General features: G+C 45.1%; 1 protein-coding gene across 4 annotated transcripts in view; it reads left to right on the forward strand.

Moving 5' to 3' along the window:
- Positions 1-23,896, forward strand: part of WDR27 (WD repeat domain 27) — a 112,852-nt gene that overhangs the window by 2,695 nt on the left and 86,261 nt on the right. For all 4 annotated transcript variants that reach the window (XM_078054453.1, XM_078054454.1, XM_078054456.1 and 1 more), the window contains exons 2-7: positions 7,651-7,759; positions 8,222-8,450; positions 15,854-15,995; positions 19,074-19,198; positions 21,315-21,428; positions 22,678-22,729. In XM_078054453.1, the coding sequence (XP_077910579.1) occupies positions 8,265-8,450; positions 15,854-15,995; positions 19,074-19,198; positions 21,315-21,428; positions 22,678-22,729 (619 nt within the window). In that variant the 5' untranslated portion in view covers positions 7,651-7,759; positions 8,222-8,264. The remainder of the gene's footprint in view (positions 1-7,650; positions 7,760-8,221; positions 8,451-15,853; positions 15,996-19,073; positions 19,199-21,314; positions 21,429-22,677; positions 22,730-23,896) is intronic.

Genomic DNA, 23,896 nt, shown 5'->3' on the forward strand with positions numbered 1-23,896 from the left:
GACAGTGAAGGTGGGACCCCACGTGCAGTGCATATGGCATGAAAATGCCCGGCTGCAAACCTGTGAAACCTCCACCCGGGTTGGGAATTGGTCTTGAGTAAATGCAGGTGATCACCCCACAGGTCTGAGAGCACGTGGTGTCAGCATCCCAGAGCGCTGTGGACCTCTAGTCATCACTCCCTGCCTCCTTCCCAAAGGTGTTTGAGTCCAGCTGTGCCCGCTGGTAGACCAATGCTGGGCACACACTATTGTATGTATCCTGTTATGAATATACCCTTCTTTCCCCAGGCTGCTGTACGTGGACCGTTGGGCTGTTTCCAATTTTAGAATCATGAATAGTGCTGCTTTGAGCATTCTGATAAATGTTCTGTGTTACGTGTTTTTTGGTTCATGTGTTCATGGTTCCGTGTGTGCTCAGCAGAGAATTGCCTCTAGGTCTGTTTTTCTGAGTGGTTGTTCCAACTTACATTACTCCTCCCATAGGTTTTGGAAGCTCATCCATACTCAGTGTTCTTTTCTTAGTATTTTTGATTTTAACCATTCTGATGGGTGCATGGTTTTCACTTTTCATTTCAGTTTGCCATTCTCTGGTAAATAATGAGGATAAGCATCTTCTCCAGTTAATTGGCCATTTGGAGATCTTTCATGAAGTGCCTTTTGCATATTTTTCTGTTGGCTTGTCTGTCTTAAGATTTGTATGAATTCTTTGTACATTCTGGATGTCTTTGTCAGCTTTATGTGTTGCTCATCTTTCCTACTTTGTGGCTTGCATTTTCACTCACTGATTGGTGTCTTTTGAAGAATATAAGTTTTGTATTTGTGGATATTTATTATGGTATTATTGTGGATGTATTTTATTAAAGTTTCTGTCCTTCTCAAACATCTAAATGCTAGTATATACTTAGACAAACATGGATTTTTTTTTCTTAGTATCTATTCCTTTTCTGGCAATAATACTTGGATTTCCTTGGGCGGCCACTCTTTTCCCTCTCCTGGCCAGGCCCCAGGGGTCACAGTTCCATGACACATGGGGCTGACTTGTCAGCACAGTTTTATCCTTCTGATCACATGGTAAATTCAACGATGAGAAGTGGCCCACACTGGCCCAAACTCATAGAGAATGTTCAGGGTTTGATAGGAAGAGGTGGTCACTCTTCCCAGTGCACCAGAACATGAGAGAGTGGTGGTGGGAGCTGCTGGCCAGCAAATGGCAACAGAAAGGAGAAACCAGAGCCAAGATCCAGACAGTCACAGCTGAAAGATGGAGAGACCAGGCCTGGCTGGCTCAGGCTGCTGCATGGAGCCCTGCACACACCTTCCAGTTAAAGGCCTGCCCCTCCAGAGACACCCCTTTCTTTCAGGCCCATCAGGCTGAGCTTTCTCTCATTTACACTGGAAAGGCTCTTACTGATATGCAGAGTAAACTGTCACAATGTCTACACTGGGTTCCACTGAATGTAAGGACTGTCATTGCATTTTATATTCTAATCAGTGCTATTTTGGACACCCTTGAAGAAATGCATTTTGAGAAATGTGCAATGATTTGCTTGTTTTAACTTTATAGGATGAAAATTTATGAATCAAAGAATATGTACTTTTTAAAATATTTTGATATACATTACCAAATAGCCAAAGCTTATGCCCATTTATTCTCTTACCAGCGGAAAAAAGCTGCACATGATATTCTTATATTATAATTTAGTTAATGCCAAGTTGGTAGATGAAAAATGATATTCTTTTGTCTTATGTTGCTTTTCTTGATTACTAATTGTTTTTTATATGTTTATTGGGCACTGGTATTAATCCTTTTGTGAATTTATTGCTCCTGTTTATTTTTTTCTTTTTAAAAGTCATTTTATTATTATTTTTTTTCATCATGATACATGTACTCCTTCATCCCCATCACCTATTTCCCCCATCCCCCAACCTACCTCCCCTCTGGTGACCAGTAGTATGTTCTCTGTGGTTAAAAGTCTGTTTCTTGGTTTGTCTCTCTCTTTCTCTCTCTTTTTTTCCCCCTTTGTTCATCTGTTTTGTTTCTTAAATTCCACCTGAGTGAGATCATATGGTATTTGTCTTTCTTTGACATATTTCGCTTAGCATAATACTCTCTAGCTCCATCCATATTGTTGCAAATGGCAAGATTTCATTCTTTTTTTATGGCTGAGTAATATTCCACTGTGTGTATATATCTCATCTTCTATATCCATTCATCAGTCTATGGACACTTGGGCTGCTTCCATTATTTGGCTATTGTTGATAATGCTGCTGTAAACATAGGGGTGCATGTTTCCCTTTGAATTAGTGTTTTTGTATTCTTTAGGGTACATACCCAGTAGTGTGATTATTGGAACATAGGACAGGTTTTATTTATTTATTTATTTATTTATTTATTTATTTAAGAGAGAAGGAGAGTGAGAGGGAGAAGCATTCTCCCCACTGAGCCGGGAGCCTGATGTAGGGCTTGATCCCAGGACCTGGAGATCATGACCTAAGCTGAAGGCAGACGCTTAACCATCTGAGCCACCCAGTCACCCCTCTTCTGCCCATTTTTAATTGGATTATTCATTTTTGGGGGTGTTGAGTTAAAAAAGTTCTTTCTAGATCTTGGATACCAGCCCTTTATCTGTAATGTCATTTGCAAATATCCTCTCCCATTCTGTGGGTTGCCTCCTAGTTTTGTTGACTGTTTCCTTTGCTGTGCAGACGCTTTTTATCTTGATGAAGTCCCAATAGTTCATTTTTGCTTTTCTTTCCCTTGCCTTTAAAGACATGTCTAGCAAGAAGTTGCTGCGGCTGAGGTCACGGAGGTTACTGCCTCTGTTCTCTAGGATTCTGATGGATTCCTGTCTCACATTTAGGTCTTTCATCCATTTTGAGTTTATCTTTGTGTATGGTGTAAGAGAGTGGTCCAGTTTCATTCTTCTGCATGTGGCTGTCCAATTTTCCCAACAGCATTTATTGGAGAGACTGTCTTTTTTTCCATTGGATACTCTATCCTGCTTTGTCAAAGAGTAGTTGGCCATAGAGTTGAGGGTCCATTTCTGGGCTCTCTATTCTGTTCCATTGATCTATGTGTCTGTTTTTGTGCCAGGACCATACTGTCTTGATGATGACAGCTTTGTAATAGAGCTGGAAGTCCGGAATTGTGATGCCGCCAGCTTTGCTTTTCTTTTTCAACATTCCTCTGGCTATTCGGGGTCTTTTCTGGTTCCATACAAATTTTAGGATTATTTGTTCTAGCCCTGTGAAAAATGCTGTTGGTATTTTGATAGGGATTACATTAAATGTGTGAATTGCTTTGGGTAGTATAGACATTTTAACAATATTTGTTTTTCTAGTCTATGAGCATGGAATGTTTTCCATTTCTTTGTGTCATCTTCAGTTTCTTTCATAAGTGTTTTATAGTTTTTAGAGTACAGATCTTTTACCTCTTTGGTTAGGTTTATTCCTAGATATTTTTATTGTTTTTGATGCAGTTATAAATGGGATTGTTGTCTTAATTTCTCTTTCTGCTGCTTCATTATTAGTAGATAGGAATGCAATGGATTTCTGTATATTGATTTTGTATCTTGCAACCTTAGTGAATTCATTTGTCATTTCTAGCGGTTTTTTGGTGGAGTCTTTAGAGCTTTCTATATACCGTATCATGTCGTCTGCAAAGAGTGAGAGTTTCACCTCTTCCTTAGCAGTTTGGATGCCTTTTATTCCTTCCTCTTGTCTGATTGTTGTGGCTATGCGTCCAGTCCTGTGTTGGATAAAACCAATGAGAGTGGACATTCCTGTCAGAGTCCTGACCTTAGGAGAAAGGCTCTTAGTTTTTCCCTGTTGAGGATGATGTTTATTGTGCGTTTTTATTGCTCCTCCGTAGTTTGTATTTTTTTTTCTATTGAGGTTTTAAGCTTTCTCTCATATATTTGTTATAGCTCTCTAAATATTAAGGATGTAGTTCTTTCCGTTATTTTTGCAGATTTTTCTCTGGTTTTTGTTTTTAAATTGTTAATAGTACTTTGTAACCCGTAAGGCATCTGAAATTTAATTGTTTTTGGTATTATTTCCCAAATGGTTATCTAGCTGTCCCTGACCAATTAGAACAATGTGTTTCACATAGCTGAAGGTCATGCTCCTTCCTCCTCTACCCCGTTATGCTTCGGTTCTGTCCAGAGATTCCTGCCTCGGCACGGATTTCCAGCAGCCTGTGGGTGGAAGTCATTTGGGATGGCCGGCAGCTCAGAGCTCTAGGGGTAACTTACCTGTGTCCAGGTAATGGCCAGCAGGACAGCACACATTTCGTGCGGAGGGGTTAGATGTCCTCTGTCTGCGGGCAGCTCCGAGCGCGGTCACCAGCAGAGGCCGGTGGGTGTTGGTACACTGGCCAGGCCACTTCGAGCAGCAGTGAGTGGCTGAGCAGGCGGCTCATGCAGAGCTGTTTGCTTGTGGAGCCACCGGCCCTGCACAGGTTCCCTGCGCTGCTGCTGCTTTCCGAGGTGGGTGGAGCTGTGAGGTCACCTGCGGCCGCTCTGGGTATGCCGCGGCAGAGGTGCCGGGAATGAGGGTCAGAAATGGGGAGTTTCACCACTTATGACACCTCCTGTGTTTCCACCTGTAAAATGGAACACACATTTACAAACAACTTTACAGAGTTGTTGTAAGTATTAAATGATATAATGTATTTATTGATATACCCAAATCTGCATGTTAATATGTATGAAAATGATTTTTAAATTGTAAATTGGTGTACAGATTCTATTCTTTGCAAATCATGGTGCTGAATGTTATAGGAATTAGAGAAGAGATTAAGACAGTTCTTGGTGCATAAAAGTTTATGTTGAAGGCATAATACAAAATTTAATCACAGTTTGATGGGTGGATTCTTTTTTTATTTTTTTAAATTTTTATATGTCTTTTAGTTCTCACGAAAATGTAAGAATTTTACTCAAAGTAGTGCTTTTTCCTTTTAAAAATATTTTCTATTCAAGTGTAATTAGCATACAGTGTTATGTTAGTTTCAGGTGTACAATATAATGATTCAGCATTTCTATACATTACTCAGTGCTCATCAGGATAAGTGTGCCCTTGATCCTCTTCATCTGTTTCCCCCAATCCCCCAACCACCTCCCCCACAACCACCAGTTTCTTCTCTGTATTTAAGAGTGTTTTTTTTTGGGGGGGGTGGTCTTTTTTTTTTCTTAATTTGTTTTTTTCACATATGAGTGAAATCATATATCAGTCTTTCTCTGACTGACTTATTTCACTTAGCATAATACCCTCCAGTTCCATCCACATTGTTGCAAATGGCAAGATTTCATTCTTATTGATGGCTGAGTAGTATTCCATTTACATATATATACCACATCTTCCTTATCTATTCAATGGGTAGATTCTTAAAATTTTTTAGACAATTATAGTTTTTGATATATTCTTTCATGTTTCTTACAATATTTTATGTTTTGGGAAGTACTTGGAGGGGCCACACAGTAATTTCATTGTGTCCATCTGGGACACTCCCGTCATCACCAACTACATGCTGGCCACGGTGCTAGGCACTGGATCCTTAAAATGGTAAAACCTACAAAGCAAATCATGGTAGCTTTAAAACATTCAGCTATTTTTTATATGAAACTCCCTGCCATGTCTTGGCAGTTGCAAGAAAAATAAGTAAAACCAAGTTTATGAATTGGAGAAGATTGTGCATTAAAATATTCAAAATGCTTTTATTTTTTCTCCAGATTGTTGCAGAATTTTCAAGTCTATAAAAATTGCCTCTTATTTGTTATAACAGAGAACGTTTGTTTTGTGGGAGATGATGGAGCGTAAGTCCTCTGACTGTATTTTGAGAACTTTATCACTTAATCTCTCTGCTTGCCTTGTATCTTGGCCTTACAGATACTAAAATAAGGGTTTCTAGTCAGGTCTTCTACTGGAATGCTTACTGACTTCTCTTCTGGGTTGTTTTCCAATAGAATAGCCTGGGTAGATATTTTTGTTGGTCTCCTTTGTCTTGTTCAATCGTGACTACTGCACCTGAGCTGGAAAGTGATTATGGCCGACTGCCCAGCGCCCGGGTGCTGTGTACTGCGGGGCCCAACCCTCTGTCAGGTGGCCCAGAGGCTTTACGCGGGATGCCACCTGCTCAGCTGGAAAGCCCCTAGTGAGCTTTCCCCGTCTGCGGTCCTGGAAACTTGGGCCGTCTGAGCCGGCATCACACAGCTGGTTTGCAGCCCAGGGCCCTGACCCCAGCCTCCCATTCTGCCTCTGAAGGGGTCCCCTGGGTCAGGGTGTGTGGAGGCCAAGGAGGTGGTAGGGGCACACAGAGGGCATCTGTGGCTCAGCTGAGACCTGAAGGGGGAGCGGCCGGCAAGTGGAGAGCTTGAGGAACCTTCAACAGGAGAGACATTCGAGGGGAGAAAAAGCAGCTCTATTCTCAGAGCTAGGAGCAAGCCGGCATGATGGGTGTGGAGGGAGCCTCTGTGTTTAAGTTGAGATTTGCTGGCCTTGAGGGTCACAGTGCTGCCGGGCCCAGGGGAGGCTGCCCTTCAGGAGTGAGAGGTGTGGGCAGTCTGTGGCATCCTCACCACTGTCAGGGGTTGGGGGGGTGGTTCTAGATTGTTTTGTACATTTGCATGATCTTTCTTTTGGGTATTGGGGGCCAAAGTCCTCTTGAAGAAAGACGGGGCTAGGTATAGATTGGATATGAGGGCCACAGGAAAGGACAGGATTGACATTCATGTAGGCCTTTGTCCCTGGAAACTAGACCATGGTTGTGCCATGAAGAGAGATCTGGAGATAGAAAGGATCGAACTGAGAGTCATCTGCTCTGCAGGCTCCCTGAGCCAGAGCCCCTGTGCATGGAGCTGGGAGCTTAGCCCTCTCTCTTGCCTACCCCAGTCCCTCTTGATCCTGACCACCTTGCCCATTGCTGCCAGATTGAAATGTGCATTTTCCTAAATAGCTTTGTTCAGCAACCTTCAATAGCCCTCCAATTATGAACTGAGCTTAAGTGGAAGCCCTTCTGTTTGGTCCGTTGCTGAGCACTGCAGGCTGTCCCCACTGGACGATGACTTTTTCTCCCTCTTCTAACCTCATCCCATCTCTGCTGGTCAGTGCCACCTGGTCTTCTTCTGTCTGGACCACCCCTTTCCTATGAAGCCTGCATGTGAACCATGGTTAGGTCATCTGAGTCCACTCGACCAGCATGGTGGACCAGAGAGCTAAACCCTTTGCTCATGACTGTGTCAGCAAATTCTGTGGATGAGCTTTTCAGGTCTAGTGCCTGGAGTGAGGCGTGAGGAAGAGCAGAATCAGGATGACTTGAGGGCTACATGTATATAAAGACGTAACATGGGTGAGGTCATTAACTGTGAAGCGGGACAGCAGTCTGAAGCAGTTTTTATTTTTGTCAATGTTTCATTCATTTATGCTTTTGTAAGATGGAGTCAGTGAGTCAGTGATTATATAACCTGAGGTAATTGATTTTAATGACACAATGTTGTGAAACAGTGGAACAAACCCAAGGTAAGCAATAGGAGAGCTAGATTAATATTGTGCTTTACCACCAGTTTGCTTGGAAAATTTGGAAAATGATTTTGTATCTCAGAGTCATTGATAATAGTAATCAATGTCCGTAATAACCTTCTGTTCACTCCTCAGAGCTAGTGCTGGGCTCGTGCATCACGGACCAGCATTGCAGACCGCCGCCGGGAGGTGCTATTCTGTCCGATGTCCAGTCGCGGAAGCACAGTCCACAGCGCTGAGCAAGGTGTGCTGGGTGGGAGGAGGGGCCGTGAACCCGGGAGCACAGTCCACAGCGCTGAGCAAGGTGTGCTGGGTGGGAGGAGGGGCCGTGAACCAGGGAGCACAGTCCACAGCCCTGAGCAAGGTGTGCTGGGTGGGAGGAGGGGCCGTGAACCCGGGAGCACAGTCCACAGCGCTGAGCAAGGTGTGCTGGGTGGGAGGAGGGGCCGTGAACCAGGGAGCACTGTCCACAGCGTTGAGCAAGGTGTGCTGGGTGGGAGGAGGGGCCGTGAACCAGGGTCTGTGAATCTGAAAGCCGTGGATCGAGTGAGCAGTTGTGTGCGTGTGTGTGTGCATGCGTGTGTGTGTGGGGGGCCTTCAGGACTTTGAGTATTGTCTTCTCCCTTGTCTTGGGAGCGGGGAGGGCGAGGGGGATAAGTGGGTGTGACGTTCTGTGTGTGTGACGTACTCGTCATGTCTGTATAAGTGTCATCCCGTGGTGGTTTCCACACTGTGCGTTCAGACTGGAGATGGGAGACCCACAGGGGAGTCTCTGCACTGATGCTGGTGTCAGTGACCTGGTCACAGAAAAGTGCCTGGTGGCGTCGGAGGAGGCTGCGTGCCGAGCCCAGCTTGCCTGTAGCGGTCAGTACTGCGCTTTCCCCTTACACGGGAACGCGCTCTGCGTGTGGAGCACGGACGACCCTTCTTACCAGGTATTTGAAAGTTCTGTGTGCTTTTCGTTAGGTCGAGGGACACAGCCTTGCGGTTCCCTGCCCATCTCTCGGATGCTGCTTGGCTGATACTGCCCCCTGGGGGGTCCAGTACCAACTACAGGAGAAACAAACACTGGGCTAACGTCGCAGTGTTAGAAAATACACTGCCTGGAATCGCTTTATTAAAAAAAAGTTTTTCAATAAGAATAGAAGCCAGAAAAGGTTCATGTTAACATAATCAAGAGAAGTCCAATTTTTGTAGATTTGAAATATAACACATTTAAGGAAGTTTATTACATTTATTGCAGAATCTTTTACATCAAACTGACAGTTTTAAAGACATCATTAGTTTTCATTCAAAAGTTATTTCATGACTAGTATAATTATCTGAATGCTCTTCAAAACAGGTTTCATTGTACAAAATGAAAAAAGTAAATTCTATCAGCATTTTTAGTGTTGGGATCATTTTTATCTTTATTTTGGGCTTCAGGAGTTTAGGGCCAGTGATGATAGCGCGTGGGGCCAATCTGTGTTTGCCTGAAAGTTTCCTTTAATTTCGATGTTATTGGCACTCACTTCACTAGTAGTAGGAGCTGTTCATCATCGTGAAAGAGAAATCTATAGTTAGATCTTTCCCCGTTGAGTTACGAGAGGTTTTACTATGTTTCTTCAACACGACTTAACACCGATGCATGGGCTCCTGCATTCCGATGTCCAGCTTGATCTCTCTCGCTTTTTTGGTGAAGTGTGAGATACTTAGGAAAATGTGTCCCAGATATTGAGTGCCATCGTTTGATTATGATGAAGTGAACACAGCTGGGTACGCGTCATCTGGGCTCTGCTGTGTCCCAGCCTGTGCTCCCTTCCCTTCTCCCCAGAGTTGACACACCTTCAGCTGCTGGTGCCGTGTGCTAGTGTTGCTCGCGCTTGAACTCTGTGAGTGGGGTTGTGCCTGAAGCCGGGTTCTGTGACTCAGCAGGATGTCTGTGGGGTTCGTCCACATGGTTCATTTCCATCCCTGCACCGTATCCCGTTGCATGGACAGACCACACTGAACCCTCTCTATCCTTGGTGGAGATTTGTTCTGTTTCCATATTTTGACGGCTAAAGGCATTCCTTTGTATGTTTTTGGTACACATGTGTGTACAACTGCTGAGCCGTAGGGAGTGTGCATATTCAGGCTGGTAGATAAGGCCAAGAAGACTTCCAGAGTGGTTGTAGTGGTCTGTACTTCTTCAAAGGCCCTGTAAGAGTTCCACTTGATCCGCATCCTCACCTGTACTTGGTTCTTTTAGTCTGAGGCCTTCTGGTGTGTGTAGGGGTGCTTGTTTGTGATGTGCAATTCTCTGCTGATTAGTGAGGTTTAACCCCTGTTTACAAATTTATTGGCCATTTGGACCTTCTCTTCTGTGATATGTGTTCAATCCTGTGCTGTTTTTTCTGACAGATTATCTGTCTCTTTCCTATGGATGTGAGGAGTTCTTTATGTATTCTATTTTTTTTTAAAGATTTTATTTATTTATTTGAGAGAGAGAATGAGAGAGAGAGAGTACGTGAGAGGGGGGAGGGTCAGAGGGAGAAGCAGACCCCCTGCTGAGCAGGGAGCCCGATGCGGGACTCGATCCTGGGACTCCAGGATCATGACCTGAGCCGAAGGCAGTCGCTTAACCAAGTGAGCCACCCAGGCGCCCAGGAGTTCTTTATGTATTCTAAATAAGAGCTTTCGTTAGTTTGCATTTTCTGGGGTTTGATGCCAATGGAATCAGACAATGCTTATTCTTTGTGTCTGTTTGGCTTCTTTCACTCCGAATACTTATTTTAGAAGTTATCTGCATTGTTCATGTATCAATGGTGTATTCTTTTTCAATATTGAGTAGTATCACATTGTGTGAATGTACTATAATTTGTGTATCCATTTTCCTGTTGGTGAACATTCAGGTTATTTTCACTTTTGACTACTGTAGATAAAATGCTATGAGTATTTGCAGATCTTTGTTTTATAAATGTCAGTTTGGTCACATTGCTTGTTAGTGTTCTTCACATCTTCCATTCATGGCCCCATGTTCTGTCAGTTATCGAGAGACGCATATTGGAATCTGTGACTCTGCATGTGAATTTGCCTGTTTCTCCTCTCTCAGTTTTGCTCCATATATTTTGAAACTCCATTATTAAGCACATAAATGTTTGGTATCTTTATGTTCTGTTGGTGAATTGACTCTGTGAATGTACAAAGTAACATTTCTTTATCCCTGGTAATATTTCTTGCTCTGAAATTTTGGCTGCATTTTTCTTTTTAGGGGCTACTTTTTTCCTTTTTTAAAAATTTTAGGACTTTATTATTCTTTTATTTTTATTTTTTAAAGATTACTTATTTATTTATTTGGAGAGAGAGCAGAATGAGCAAGAGACAACATGAGTCGAGTGGGGAGGGGCAGAGGCAGAGGGAGAAGCAGGCTCCCCGCTGAGCAGCGAGCCCGATGTGGGGCTCGATCCCAGGACCCTGAACTGAAGGCAGACGCTTCACTGACTGAGCCACCCAGGCGCCCCAAAACTTCATTAATTCTGTAAAAGCAGTTTTAGGTTCGCAGCAAAATTGAGGGGATGGTATGAGATTTCCTGTATGCCCCCTGTGCTCCTGCGACACACAGCCTCCCCCACCCAACACCCTGTACCACAGTCGTGCATTTGTTGCAGCTGACAGAGCTGCGCTGACACGTCATCGTTGCCCAGACTTCACAGGTCCCTCAGGGTCACTCCTGGTGTGCATTCTGTGGGTTTAGACAAATGTAGAATGACAGGTGTCCACTATTATCATATCAGTCCGAGAATTTTCACTGCCCTAAAATCCTGTGCTCTGCCCCCTTAACCCCCCCTCCCCCAACCCCAACCCCGGCAACAGCTGACCTTTCACTGTCCCCACAGCTCTGCCTTTTCCACAGGGTCATGTAGGTGGGATCCCACACAGGTGGGATCACATGTAGGTGGGATCACTTAGTGATATGCATGGAAGGTTCCTCTATGTCTTTTCATGGTTTGATGACTCATTTCTTTTTAATACTGAACAATATCCCATTGTCTGGATGCAGCAAGTTTATCTATTTACCTACTGCTTCCAAGTTTTGGCAATTATGAGTAAAACTGCTATAAACATTCATGTGCAGGTTTTTGAGTGGACATACATTTTCAGCTCCTTTGGGTAAATACTGAGGAGCATGATTGCTGGATCATATGTTGAAAGAATATTTATTTTTGTAAGAAACTGCCAAACTGTCTGCACCATTTTGTATTCCCACCAGCCGTGAATGAGAGTTCCTGCTGCTCCACATCCATATCGGCATTTGGACTTGTCAGTGTTCTGGGTTTTGTCACTCCAGTGGGTGTACAGTGGTATCATTGTTGTCGTCATCTGTATTTCCTTGATGATGGATGATGTGGAGTTTGCTCACCTGTCATCTTATATCTTCTGGAGTGAGGTGTCTGTGATGGTCTCTGGCTCCTTTTTTAACTTGGTTATTTTCTTATTGCTGCCCTTTAAGAGTTCTTTGTTTATTTTTGGAAATAGTCCTCTATCAGATAGGTTTTATGCAAATACTTTCTCCCAATCTGTGATTTGTCTCCTCATTCTCTTGATGGTGTCTTTGATGGAACAGAAATTTTTAATTTTAATGGAAATCCAGGCTATCAATTCTTACTTTCATGGATCATGCCTTTGGTGTCTTATCTGAAAAGTCATCACCAAACTTAAGTCATCTAGGTTTTCTCCCATGTTATTTTTAAGGGGTTTATAGTTTTCTCCGTTGTATCACCTTTGTTCCTTAGTCAAAGTTCATTTGACTGTTTTGGGCTCTGTCTTTTCTCCCATTGATCTGTTTGTCCTTTCTTTTGCCATTACTGTACAATCTTGATTAATGTAGCTTCATAATAAGTCTTGGAGGCAGGTAGTATCAGTCTTCCAACTTTGTTGTTGTTCTTTAGTATTGTGTGGCCATTCTGGGTCTTTTGCCTCTGTATACATTTTAAAATTAGTTTGTTGATTTTGATTGGGATTGGATTAAATCTATAGACCAAGTTGGGAAGAACTGACATCTTGACAATATTGAGTCTTTCTATCCATGAACATGGGATATCTCTCCATTCATTTACTTTTATTTCTTTCAACACTTTTATTTTTCCTCATAGAGATCTTACATAATTTTTTTTCAGAGAGAAAGTGAGCATGTGTGAGTGGGGGGTGCAGAGGGAGAGGGAGAGAGAGGATCTTAAGCAGATTCCATGCCCAGCATGGAGCCCAACACAGGGCTCAATCTCACGACCATAATCTGAGCCAAAATTGAGTCAGGCACTTAACCGACTGAACCACCCAGGCACCCCAGAGATCTTATACAATTTTGTTAGATACGTACCTAAGCATTTCATTTGTTTGAGTGCTAATGTAAATGGTATTGTGTTTTTAATTTCAAAATCCACTTATTAATTTTTAGATGATCATGTCACCCATGAACAAAGACAGTTTTATTTCTATTTTCTCAGTCACTATACCTTCTTTTCCTTTTATTGTGTTAATCATATTAGCTAAGACTCCCAGTGTAATGTTGACAAGAGTGGTGAGAGGGGACGTCCTCATCCTCGTCTTGTTTCTAATCTCGGTGGGAAAGCTTGTAGTTTCTCACCACTTCATACATTAGCTTTTGGTATTTTGTAGATACTCTTTATTAGGTTGAGGAAGTTCCCCTCATTCCTAGTATACTGATTGTTTTTATCATGAATTGCTATTGGATTTTGTCAAATGCTTTCTTCTACTTTTTTTTTTTTTTTGTAAATGAACTGTACTGTGAAGCAGCTACTATTTCTATTTATTTGTTTATTTGTTTATTAGAGAGAATGCAAGCACATGTGAGGGGGGGAGCAGAGGGAGAGGGAGAGAGAGAGAGAATCTTAAAGCAGGCTCCAGGCCCAGCATGGAGCCTGACATAGGACTCAATCTCATGATTCTGAGATCATGACCCGAACCAAAATCGAGTTGGATGCTTCACTGACTGAGCCACCCAGGCACCCCAACATTTTTTGATATTTTCATGTGATTTTTCTTCTTTAGCCTATTGATGTGATGGATTAACTGATTTTCAAATGTTCAACCAGCCTTACATACTTGGAATAAATCTCCAAATTCTACTTGGTCATGATGTATACTTTTTTAATACATTGTATGGTTTGATTTGCTGATATTTTGAATATTTTGTTGAGTTTTGCATCTATGTTCATGAGAGATACTTGTTTTTAATTTTCTTTTCTTGTGAGGTCTTTGTCTGGTTTTGATATTAGGGTAATCCTGGTCTTATAGAATGAGTAAGGAAATATTTCCTCTGCTTCTTCTGAAAGTAGTGTTTCCCTCTGTTCTCTTTCTTTAGTCTTCTGAAAGAGATTTTAGAGAATTAGTAAAATCTCTTCCTTAAATATTGAGCAGTGGATCCATCGTGGCCTGGTGCTTTCTGTTTTGCAAGGTTATTAATTATTGATTTTTTTATACCCCTATTTAACTTTTTGAACATATGGAATAGAATTATAATGAGTGTTTTAATGTCCTTATCTAGTAATTCAGCAATTTGGATCAGTTCTGGTTTGGTTTCAAGGCCATCTGGATGATCTGTGGGTGGGTGTTTTCCATGGTTATAGATTTCCCTTGTTTCTGACTGAATGGTCTTGATTCCTTGAATGATTGACTGCCGGACATTATGTGTGAAAAAATGCACAACTAGTTTGGGGCTCTGGATGATCTTAACTTCTTGCAGAGAGAATTTATGCTTGCTTCTGATAGCTGGCTGGCTGAGGGCACTGGCAATCCCAGGTCACTCTAATCCAGTCGGGGATTATGAGAACTCAAAGGTGGGCTTGTGAGCACTCTTCTGTTGCCCGTTCGTCTTCCCTCCTTGGGCCTGGCCCTTTGGGTCACCACTCTAGGCCTGGGCATTTGGTAACATGCCCTTCCCTCCCACCTTAGTAGGTGGTATGCCTTTTTTAAAGCAGAAATTTATTAAAATTCATCTGTAGTGTTTTAAAGGAAAAAAAATGCATGGAGTCCTCAACCTTAAGGCCATTGGCTCTATTCTCAAAAGTACTTTGTCAGGCAGTGGAATTCTTTACCCTTTTCCCAATAAGATAGTTCTGTTTGTGCCTGAAAATGATGCATTTAATTACACCATTTTTGTGCTCCTAGTCCCATAAGTATCTCAGGTTTCAACTGCCTTTACTGGAATTGTCAGAAAGCTGCCATTCAACAGGAGTCTTCATGGGTGAATGGCCTCCCATGTTGGGTTCCTTCTCTGTTTCCTTCTTCTCCGTTCTTAATTCTTTGTTGCTTTCATTGCTCTCTGATGTCTTAAAAGTGTGTCTGTATGTTCTTGGCAAATTTTTCCCCGCTTTCTTTTCGTTCTCATCAGGAGCTTGGTACAGATGAACTGGCCGCCACAACCAGAGACAGAGCTCTCATCGTTTTCGTGTTTGAGTGATGGCTCTTCTGTCAAAGTGCCTACTGTCTGCTTACTGTCAGCTCTAAAGTACCTCACTCAACACAGCCCAGACAAACTATGTTCTTTCCTGATTCCATTCCCCCTTTCTTATGCCACCATTCACCTAGGGTTTCAACCTGGAACACTGATTATCTTTGCTTCTGTCCCTTCCCCCATCTCTCAATGCCCACTGGTCACAGAGTCTTTGGTTCTCTGTCTCCTCCCATCTCCATCTGTGTCGCCCTCATTCAGGCCTTTACTGTACTTGCTTTGGGATGTTTGGTCCCTCTGTGTCCCCATTGTGGTCCCTCTTCTGTACTTGCAGCAGTGTTACAAGTCTGAAAACGAGTTTTGTCATAGATTCTTCTGCTTGTACTTTCTCGGCTGGCTTCCCATTTCCTAGCGCACTATCAGAACTCCATACACAGTGCCCAGCCTTCCTGTAACTTCACTGTGTTCCTTGCTTGCACCAGCAGCCTCTGACATGTGCCTTGTCTCCCAATGACCCGAATGCACCCCTCCTCTTGGGGATTCCTCGTTGTTGCCTTACCCTTCAATGTCCAGCACAGCCGTTATTCTTCTGGCACGTAGCAGGATGCAATACATATTTGCTTCATTAATAACTAGTGAGTAAGTGGAAGAGTGAGGTGACCTGCATCATTTTACTAGTGTGATTCTTAATGTTGGGTAACCATGAAATGGTTCACTTGAGAGAATAACTGAGTAGTACATTAACAGGAATTTTAATAAATGAATTATAAATGAATATATGAAATAAATATATTTGAAAAATTCAATCCATTTGATTTCTTGGGGTTGAGATTATGCTGTTATGCTTTTTTATTCTTTAAATATTATCTGTAGTTCATGATAGTTTTGTTTCTATTAACTCTTCAGCCTCTGACCCTAAGAGGACACCATGAGCCAATTACTGCTGTGGCATTTGGAAATGCAGTGAGTCCGCTTCTCATCTGTTCTGCATCACGAGATTATGTTATAATGTGGACTCTAGATGAATGCAGACAGAAAGCACTTCAAGGTAAATGAACAGTTAAAATATATTTAAGAAAATGTACAAAGGGAATAACTCACCCTTAAATAGACTTGGTTACATAAGGGGACTTGGGAGAATTTTTCACTCCTTTAACCTTGAAACCAGATAGATGTCCAAGCTGGATGTTCTTTGGGGGAAGGATACCTTATATTCAGATCTACTGACCTTTGCTGTGTGTGAAGCTGACATGATAGGCTCATTAGTTTTAATCTTACGTGTTTTGTCATTTTGATGAAACCTGTGATTTTTGTGGAACTCTGGAAACATGTAGGCAAGTGGAAATATTCTTTCCCTACAGACAGTGAGGGGAGGCAAACATGCATCAGACAGGCAAGCGAGTGGTTATGAGTTGTGGGGAGCACAGTAGAGAAGGCAGGCGAGGGGTCGATGGAGGATGTGGGCAGGACGCGCTCCCGTGCTGTCATCTCTGGGGAGGTGACTTGTGAGCTGGAGGATGAGGAGGAGCTGGGTGGAAGGGCTGGTGCTGGACAGCGGCACTGTGCTGGGTGTGCGCGGGCCGTCTCTATCAAGAACGCAACCTGTCGGCCGAGCTGAGGAGGAGTCCACAGGGTGGGAGCACGGTGGGGTGAGAGAGTTTTATCAGATGAAGGTGAGAAGTGAGGCGAGGACCGCATTAAGGAGTTTGAGCTCTCTGTAATTGGTTACACTGAGAATTCGTAGGATTGCTCCAGAAAACAGGTGTGAAGGGATCTTAGGCAGCAGCATATGGAATAGTTTACACCTCATCTCATTTAATTTGTAGTTGAGTGTCCAGTGTCAGTGTCAGGACAGCACACGCACACACATGCGGACACACGTGCACATATGCATCACACACGTGCACAGCACACACGTATGCGTCTAGCAGTGCACGTGTGTAGTGTGTGCCCTTGTGTGTATATAGCGCACACACGTGCACACGTACACTCCGTGCGTGCATACAGTACGTGCGTGCACACGCACGTAAGGGTACACAGAGCTGTATGCACGTGTGCACACATGGACACAGGCACACACACGTACGTATGCACAGGAAACCACATGTTCATTTTCTACTCCCCGCAGAGGTCTTTGTAAATAAGCAGCCTTCCCTGTGGGAAGGGGCTGCAACCTTGAGGACTCGTGTGGACTTGGATGCATGTGGTCTAGTCCGTGGGCGGGTTGAAGCTGGGCCCGAGGCACAGTCTGGCGCCCTTGCGGAGCTCAGCGTCCTGTGCCCCAGCGCTCCAACAGTGGGACTACAGAGGGCTGCAGGGAAGCCGCAGGGCCTGGGCCGGACGGAGCACTGCCTGGCTTGGTTTCCATGCCCTCGGTGGGCAGGTGTGCTGGATTAGAGCGCCTTCGTGTCCAATATGATTGTGTTTGCACTTGGACTGGAAAATGGACTGTGACCCGGGGCTGTCGTTCGTCACTTGTCCCCAGTCTCCTTTGCTGGCTCCATGTCATTCTCCCACCTCTTCACACTGGGATATGGGCTTGTTTTCTTTCCCCTCAAAAACCACTCCTTTGGTGATGACCCCAGGCTCTGACAGCTGCCACGTCTGGTCTCACTGAGTCCTCCCTCCCGACTGTGGTCTCACGTGTGAACTGCACCTGGACATCTCCATGCGCGTGTCTGATAGCACTGCAGGTTTACCTGTCCTGGTCGCGTTTCCCCCACCTGCCTCCCACCTCCCCACAGCAGCTCAGGTCAGAAACCATAGCACTGTGCTTCAGCCTCGCTCCACACCTCCACATCCAACTGAACCCAGGTTCCGTCTGCTTTCCCTGAGAAATGGAACCAAACTCTGGACGCTCCTCACACCTGTCTTCACTGTTGCCCTGGCCGCTGCCCTGCAGTCCAGGCCGCTGGGATCACTCAACAGGGTTACTGCATTGGCCCCTCCTGCTCGCCTTGCCCAGTGCTCTGCTCTCACTCAGCAGCCAGGGGTCCCTGGAAAACTGGAGTCTGAGTATGCCACCCTTCTGCCCAAAACCCTCCAGTGCCTTCCTACCTCATGCAGACTAGGGATTGACAAAGCTATGGGACCCCCAGCCGAAGCCCCAGTCTCAAGGAACAGCCCAGGCCTAGTCCTGCCCCCGGGCCTTTGCATCTGCTGCTCCATCTCAGGATCACAGTGGATTCTGCCACGTCCTTCAGGGTCTACTTAAGTGTCTCCATTGCTGTGGGCCCTTCTGACCACCACCCTGGACCCCGGTCCCTTTTTGTGCTTTGCTTTTTCTTTCGTTGTTCACTTCCTTCTAGCGTTGTACATAACCTGTTTACTTATTCTGTTTATCGGTGTCTAAATGCCCCCACCCCCTACCCCAAGTAAGCTTTCCACAAAGGCAGGACTTTGTCTCTTTGTTCACTGATCTGTCCCGGGTGCCCAGGGAGATGCCTGGGTAACACAGGTGCTTGGTGAATATTCATGCAAGGAGACCATGGGATTTTAGCCAAGACAGAACTCCAGTGATATGTGCACATCTCCTCTTCTGTAGTTCGAGGTCTCACTGGTGACACGGCCTTGCTGGACAGGGCCCAACCACAATGGCGCTGAGTCCTGCTGCATGGTGGTGGGTTGGTTGAGGGACCCTGCTTGAGGCTGCGGATTGGCTCGTGTTGTCACCTTGGACCTGCAGGCCTGCCGGGAGACATCCTCATAGGGGTAGAGAGGCCCCAGAGGCTCAGATGGGCACCCTGTGCCTTCTGCCTGTCTGACATGAGCCCGAGCAGCTCACTGGCCTGGTCACGGAGGAGGAAGGATCGGGACCGTGGGCAATTCTGTATGACCCCCACGTGTATGCACATGCAGCCTTCCCAGAGACCCATTATCTGTGACGACACTGAGTCATTTTCTGATGCATGATCCCTGCGTTCCACATACTTCCAGAAGAACTGTTTATACTTGATGTTTTTAATACTCTCAAGGGGCCAAAGTCACATCCAAGCTCGTTGTTGTTCTGCATGTGATTTTAGAGGAGAGAGCTACATTATCAGTGCCTCCCTGTGGCTTGTTGCAGTTATGCTAAGGTTGTTGACTCCTGTTGAAAACCTGACACTAACACTGAAACTCCGTCTAGGGCTAACTCCTCGAGGGGTTGTCGTGGGTACCCTCCTGGGAAAGGTGCTGTGTCTGAGGTTGAGCCCAGATGACCGCACGGCTGCAGTGTGTGCTGGAAGGAAAGTATTTATGCTGGATACTGAGGTAAGGTTCAGTGCCTGCCCATTAGCAGTTGAGCGGGGCCCCGCCTGCCTCTCATCAGCAGTACTTTTAACTGGGCAATGAAGGAAGACATATCTTTATCTTGCACTTGGAAAGCCGCCTGAATCAGATAGTACTGTTTTATATCAATCATGACACCAGTCCATGAAGTCAGGCTATCAGGATGCTAAGCAAGCGTGTTCAGTCAACATTTATTTCTCCGATTTCTCCTCCTTTGGTGATCTCTCCAAGCCCTCCCAGCACAGTGCTTTTGTTTATCTCTTTTTTCTAAGCTTGCTTTCTGTCAAGAACTGTACTTTTCTCACTTATCTCTTAACTGGAGTTGGTCTAAGTATATGCGTCTCCTCTTCCAGGCTCTGCGACTTCTAAATCTCACATCTGACTAGGAAACGGGAGCCAGTTAGGCTCAGCCAGGCATGAGAGAGCAGGAGTGGGGCCGGGGGTGTGAGGGAGGCCCCCTGTTTGTTCAGAATTCATGTTCTGCTTGAGACTTATTTTGGAGACATCATACAAGGCCTGGCCTTGGCTTATGTTTGCCAAGTGAATGCAGTTAAAGCTATTTGCCTATGAGGAATTTTCTGTATCTACTTAGGAAAAATCTGGGTTAGGGAGAGTGTTGGGCATAAAATCTTAATTGAGGATTAATTGATGGTGGGCTTACCGTGCGCTAGGCAGTTTGGGGCAGAGCGTACATTTCTGCGTTCATGCAATTTTTGGCCAAATTGTGCACCTGAGGCTCACACATAACAAAATGCTAACGTTGTAAGTGAGGTCACAGATGATGGGAAATGTCCTGGGATTCAGTGATTCCATGACGGCACCCACCACATGTAGCAAAGCTCACCAGCCTCATGTTGGGAGAAGGATCACAGATGAGCCAGGAGGACACTGAGCACCGTCAGCATCGGAAGGAAGATGAGATGTCCCGGAACGAGAAGGTGACGGACCTGAGCCAGGCCTCAGCCACGCAGACAGGAAATGAGGTGGCAGTTGTTTGTTCCAGACCGTGTATGGCTGGCCTGTTACTCTTCGCACACTTCTTAGCAGGCTTGTGAGATTTACCGGGGGAAAGTAGCTGGACGCACGTGGGCTGCCAGCATGTTGGTGAAGTGTAGTGCTTTCCACAGAACACTAGGACGTGACCAGTTGATGAACTTGGCTTTAGAGACTTTAAGTGAATACAGAACACTTAAACTAATGTAACACATGACCATAAATGCCGAAAGGAAACAAGGGGTTTTCCAGGATACAATGCTATTAATAGACAAGGACTATCTCATATTACAGACATTGGAGGGGGTAGAAACGTGCATTTCCTAACATCCAACCTGGAGAGTATCCCTGTTCTTGTCCACATTATGACCCCACCTTTTATTTTTAATCTTCTGGTGATAAGAGACATAAGCTAGCTTGTCGAGGGTTTCAGGTTACATTATTGGAAGTCTTCCAGGGTTAAGCGCTCACTCCTTAGTTAAGTTGCTGTGTGGATACAGATATGTGTATATTTCCTGCATGTGTATGAGGAGGCCGCAGGGTTGAAGAGCAGGCCTGATCCCAGTTGCCTGGAGTCGCACAGGGACATCTGCTGGGGTGACTGGTCACCGAATCTGTGCTGTGTGATTCTGGCTCACGACACTGTCTTCTGGGGCTTCCTGGCTAGAGTAGGTTTCCAGGGTTTTGGAGGAAGGATAGCTCATTAGTAGTAGGAAGACACTGTCCTGTTTGATCTTAGGATGCTCTGCACACGGCTGCAGAGCTGTTCTGGGCAGTCCCGCAGCAAAGAGCGGCCTCAGGGCTGCACACGGTGTGGGCGGGCAGACCGGCCTGCCCGCTGTGTGGAGCTGCTCAGGACCCGCGTCACGTCGCTCTGTCTCTAAAACTGCTGTGCACGTGGCCCTGGGCAGCTGACGCCCCCTCCCAGCTCAGCCGTCTGAATTTTAACTTCTAGGTTTAGATACAGGTAGTTTCACATTTGGAAAAGGGAGTTACATAAAGTAGAGCTTAACAGAAACTGTTTTCTGTGAGATGTATATAGCTTCTTAATAACAAGAGTTACCAGAACATTCAGTTATTGATCTTCCTTCACAAATTTTCCCAGAGGCAGTCTACACTAGCTGAGCTGGAGGGTCACCGGGGCGCCGTGACTGCAGCTGAGTTCTGTCCGTGGCAAACACATCTCATCATCTCAGTGTCTGAAGACAGAAGCTTTAAGGTAAGGGCGTGGACACTGGAGTGCGTTAGGTGCTTTTCAGAGGACTGTGGACACAGGTGAGCAGGCCTTTCTGGTCTGCGGTCACTGCATACGTGTGATTTCATTTCTACCACACTTCTGGCCTGAACTTGGCCAGAGGTGTCAGCTGGGCGTGTCCCAACATTCCCAGGTGGGCTTGGGTCAGCTGCGGGACTCTCCTCCTCAAATCCAGGGCCTTGGGGAGCTAGAACATTAATTTACTCCGCAGTGTTTCCTGGGGGCCCAGAGCAGAAGAGCCATTTTCCAATATCAGAGGATTCAATCAGAACTAAATTGAGCTTAAGAAGAAACTAATTTATTTATTTATTTATTTATTTTAAGATTTTTTTTTTTTAATTTATTTATTTGACAGAGAGATAGAGAGCACAAGTAGGCAGAACGGCAGGCAGAGGGAAAGGAAGAAGCAGCTTCTCTGCTGAGCAGGCTCTCTGCTGAGCAGGGAGCCGGATGCGGGGCTCGATCCCAGGACCCTGGCATCAGGACCTGAGCCGAAGGCAGACGCTTAACGACTGAGCCACCCAGGCGCCCCAAGAAGAAACTAATTTAAAATGCCAGCTCCGTTCCCATCCAGCTCCCAGTCAGCTAGCATTAGGATTTTTATCCTATTGACCAAGTGAGGACTTGTGCAACGTTATTGGAAGAAGAGTTGTGGGTGGTTTACACCCACTTGCAGGGTGGGAGAGGAGAGACTGGAACACTTCCTCGGTCATCTGGAAATGTCTGCTTCTTCCCTTGCTCGGGCCCAGCCCCAGGTCCTCCAGCTGCTGCGGACAGATGAGCTGAGCCTGGATGGAAGGGAGGGTGCCCCTTGTCTCATGGGGATTTTGAGATGGGAGCTGAGTTTGGAAAGCGCCGGAGCGTGTCCGGAAACAGGCCCTCGCCCTTGGCAGTAGACGGCAGTGACTGTGGCCGTGCACCTCCCCCGGCAGCGTCGATGGCTGTGGGGATGTCTGCAGCCCTGGCTTGGGTCTCCCAAACCCATAGGTCCTTACTGCTGGGAATGCTAGCTTTTCCCCATATGATTCTGAAATCTTTTGTTGTGTTTCTACAGTTTTATTATTTATATACCTATTTTATTATTTTCTCCTTTAGGTAACCATTCACACGAATTAATTTGTAACCGAGTAGAAGTATTAGTTCAAGCTACATCAGGAATGTAGATCAGAAAAAAATTTATATCTCTTCTGAAGAAACATGTGTCTTTCCAAAGGTTTGGGATCATCATATGGGATCATTAATCTACAACTCGTCAGTGTTAACAGGTAACTTTAAAAACTTGTATGTCTGTTTTGTCGGTGGGCTTTGTGGAGTCAAATTCTCTCAGTGTGTGTTTTTAAGCTGGAGTTCTCACATTCAAGGGGGTCTGAGGGTCTCCCTCCCATCTACACCTTGTAAGGATTCACTTAACAGGTACATTTCTTGAAGGTTTTAACTTACAATTAAGCATATGCTTGCAGTCTGAAAAGCATACTGGTGGGCTGGAAGAAACATGCTGCCCCCCCCCCCCTCCCCGCTGTCCCCAGGAACAGGTGCGGAGCCAGGCCTCTGCAGGGTGCATCTGCCCAGTGGATCCGAGGCTGTGCTTAGGCAGGAAGTTCTGCACGGCCCTGAGCTCTCAGTGCCTGTGCCCTCTGCTCAAACTGTGTGTCTGGCCGTGAGTCCCTACAACAGGTCACGTAGGTCTCCACACACCTCCTGGCCGGTGTTCCCATGCTCCTGGTGCACATCCTTCTGCACAGGGAGCCCCTTTCTTGGGGTGACTCACACAGAAATACAGCTTTGCGAACGTGCAGGTGCTTGTGACCTGGAGCAGATACGGTTGTACTTCTCAGAGATTCAGCATCCTTCCTGACATCACTCATCCATGTGCTGAGTAGGGTGTTTTATCAACTCGAAGACATTCATCCACCTCAGGGACAAACCACATTTCTTGGAATTACCTTGGAATTATTTTCCTGAAATTAATTTGTGGAATTATTATTTGACTGTCAAGAAAACAATTACTAACTTGATTTTGATGTCATTTATAGTTTATTTAGGACACGCGGTGTCTTTAAATGTCCATTTATCTTAACTTTCCTTCTGAATTCTTGACGGTTTAGATTCAGAATAACTTTTAAATGACATTCTAGGCAACAATTTAAACAGTAGGCATCATTTAATTGCTGTTTTCCTGACTAATCCCATAAACGTGTTACTTCTGTTACAAGTGTCATGGTTACTGGCTGGTAGGGCTTTTTACGGTGTGGGTGACGGAGCTGCTGGGCCTCAGTGGCGCCGCGTGGACTGTGCTAGTCAGGCTCCCACCTCCACGGGGGGCTGCCCCAGGCCGTTCACGTGGGACAGCTTCGCTACCTTCCCGCGCACGCGGGTTCTCAGAATGTGTACGCACTTACGGTTTCTATTTCCTGGTGAAGAAATTATTTCAG

This window comes from Halichoerus grypus, chromosome 9 (genome assembly GCF_964656455.1).
Source record: "Halichoerus grypus chromosome 9, mHalGry1.hap1.1, whole genome shotgun sequence".
NCBI classification, from domain to species: Eukaryota; Metazoa; Chordata; class Mammalia; order Carnivora; family Phocidae; genus Halichoerus; species Halichoerus grypus.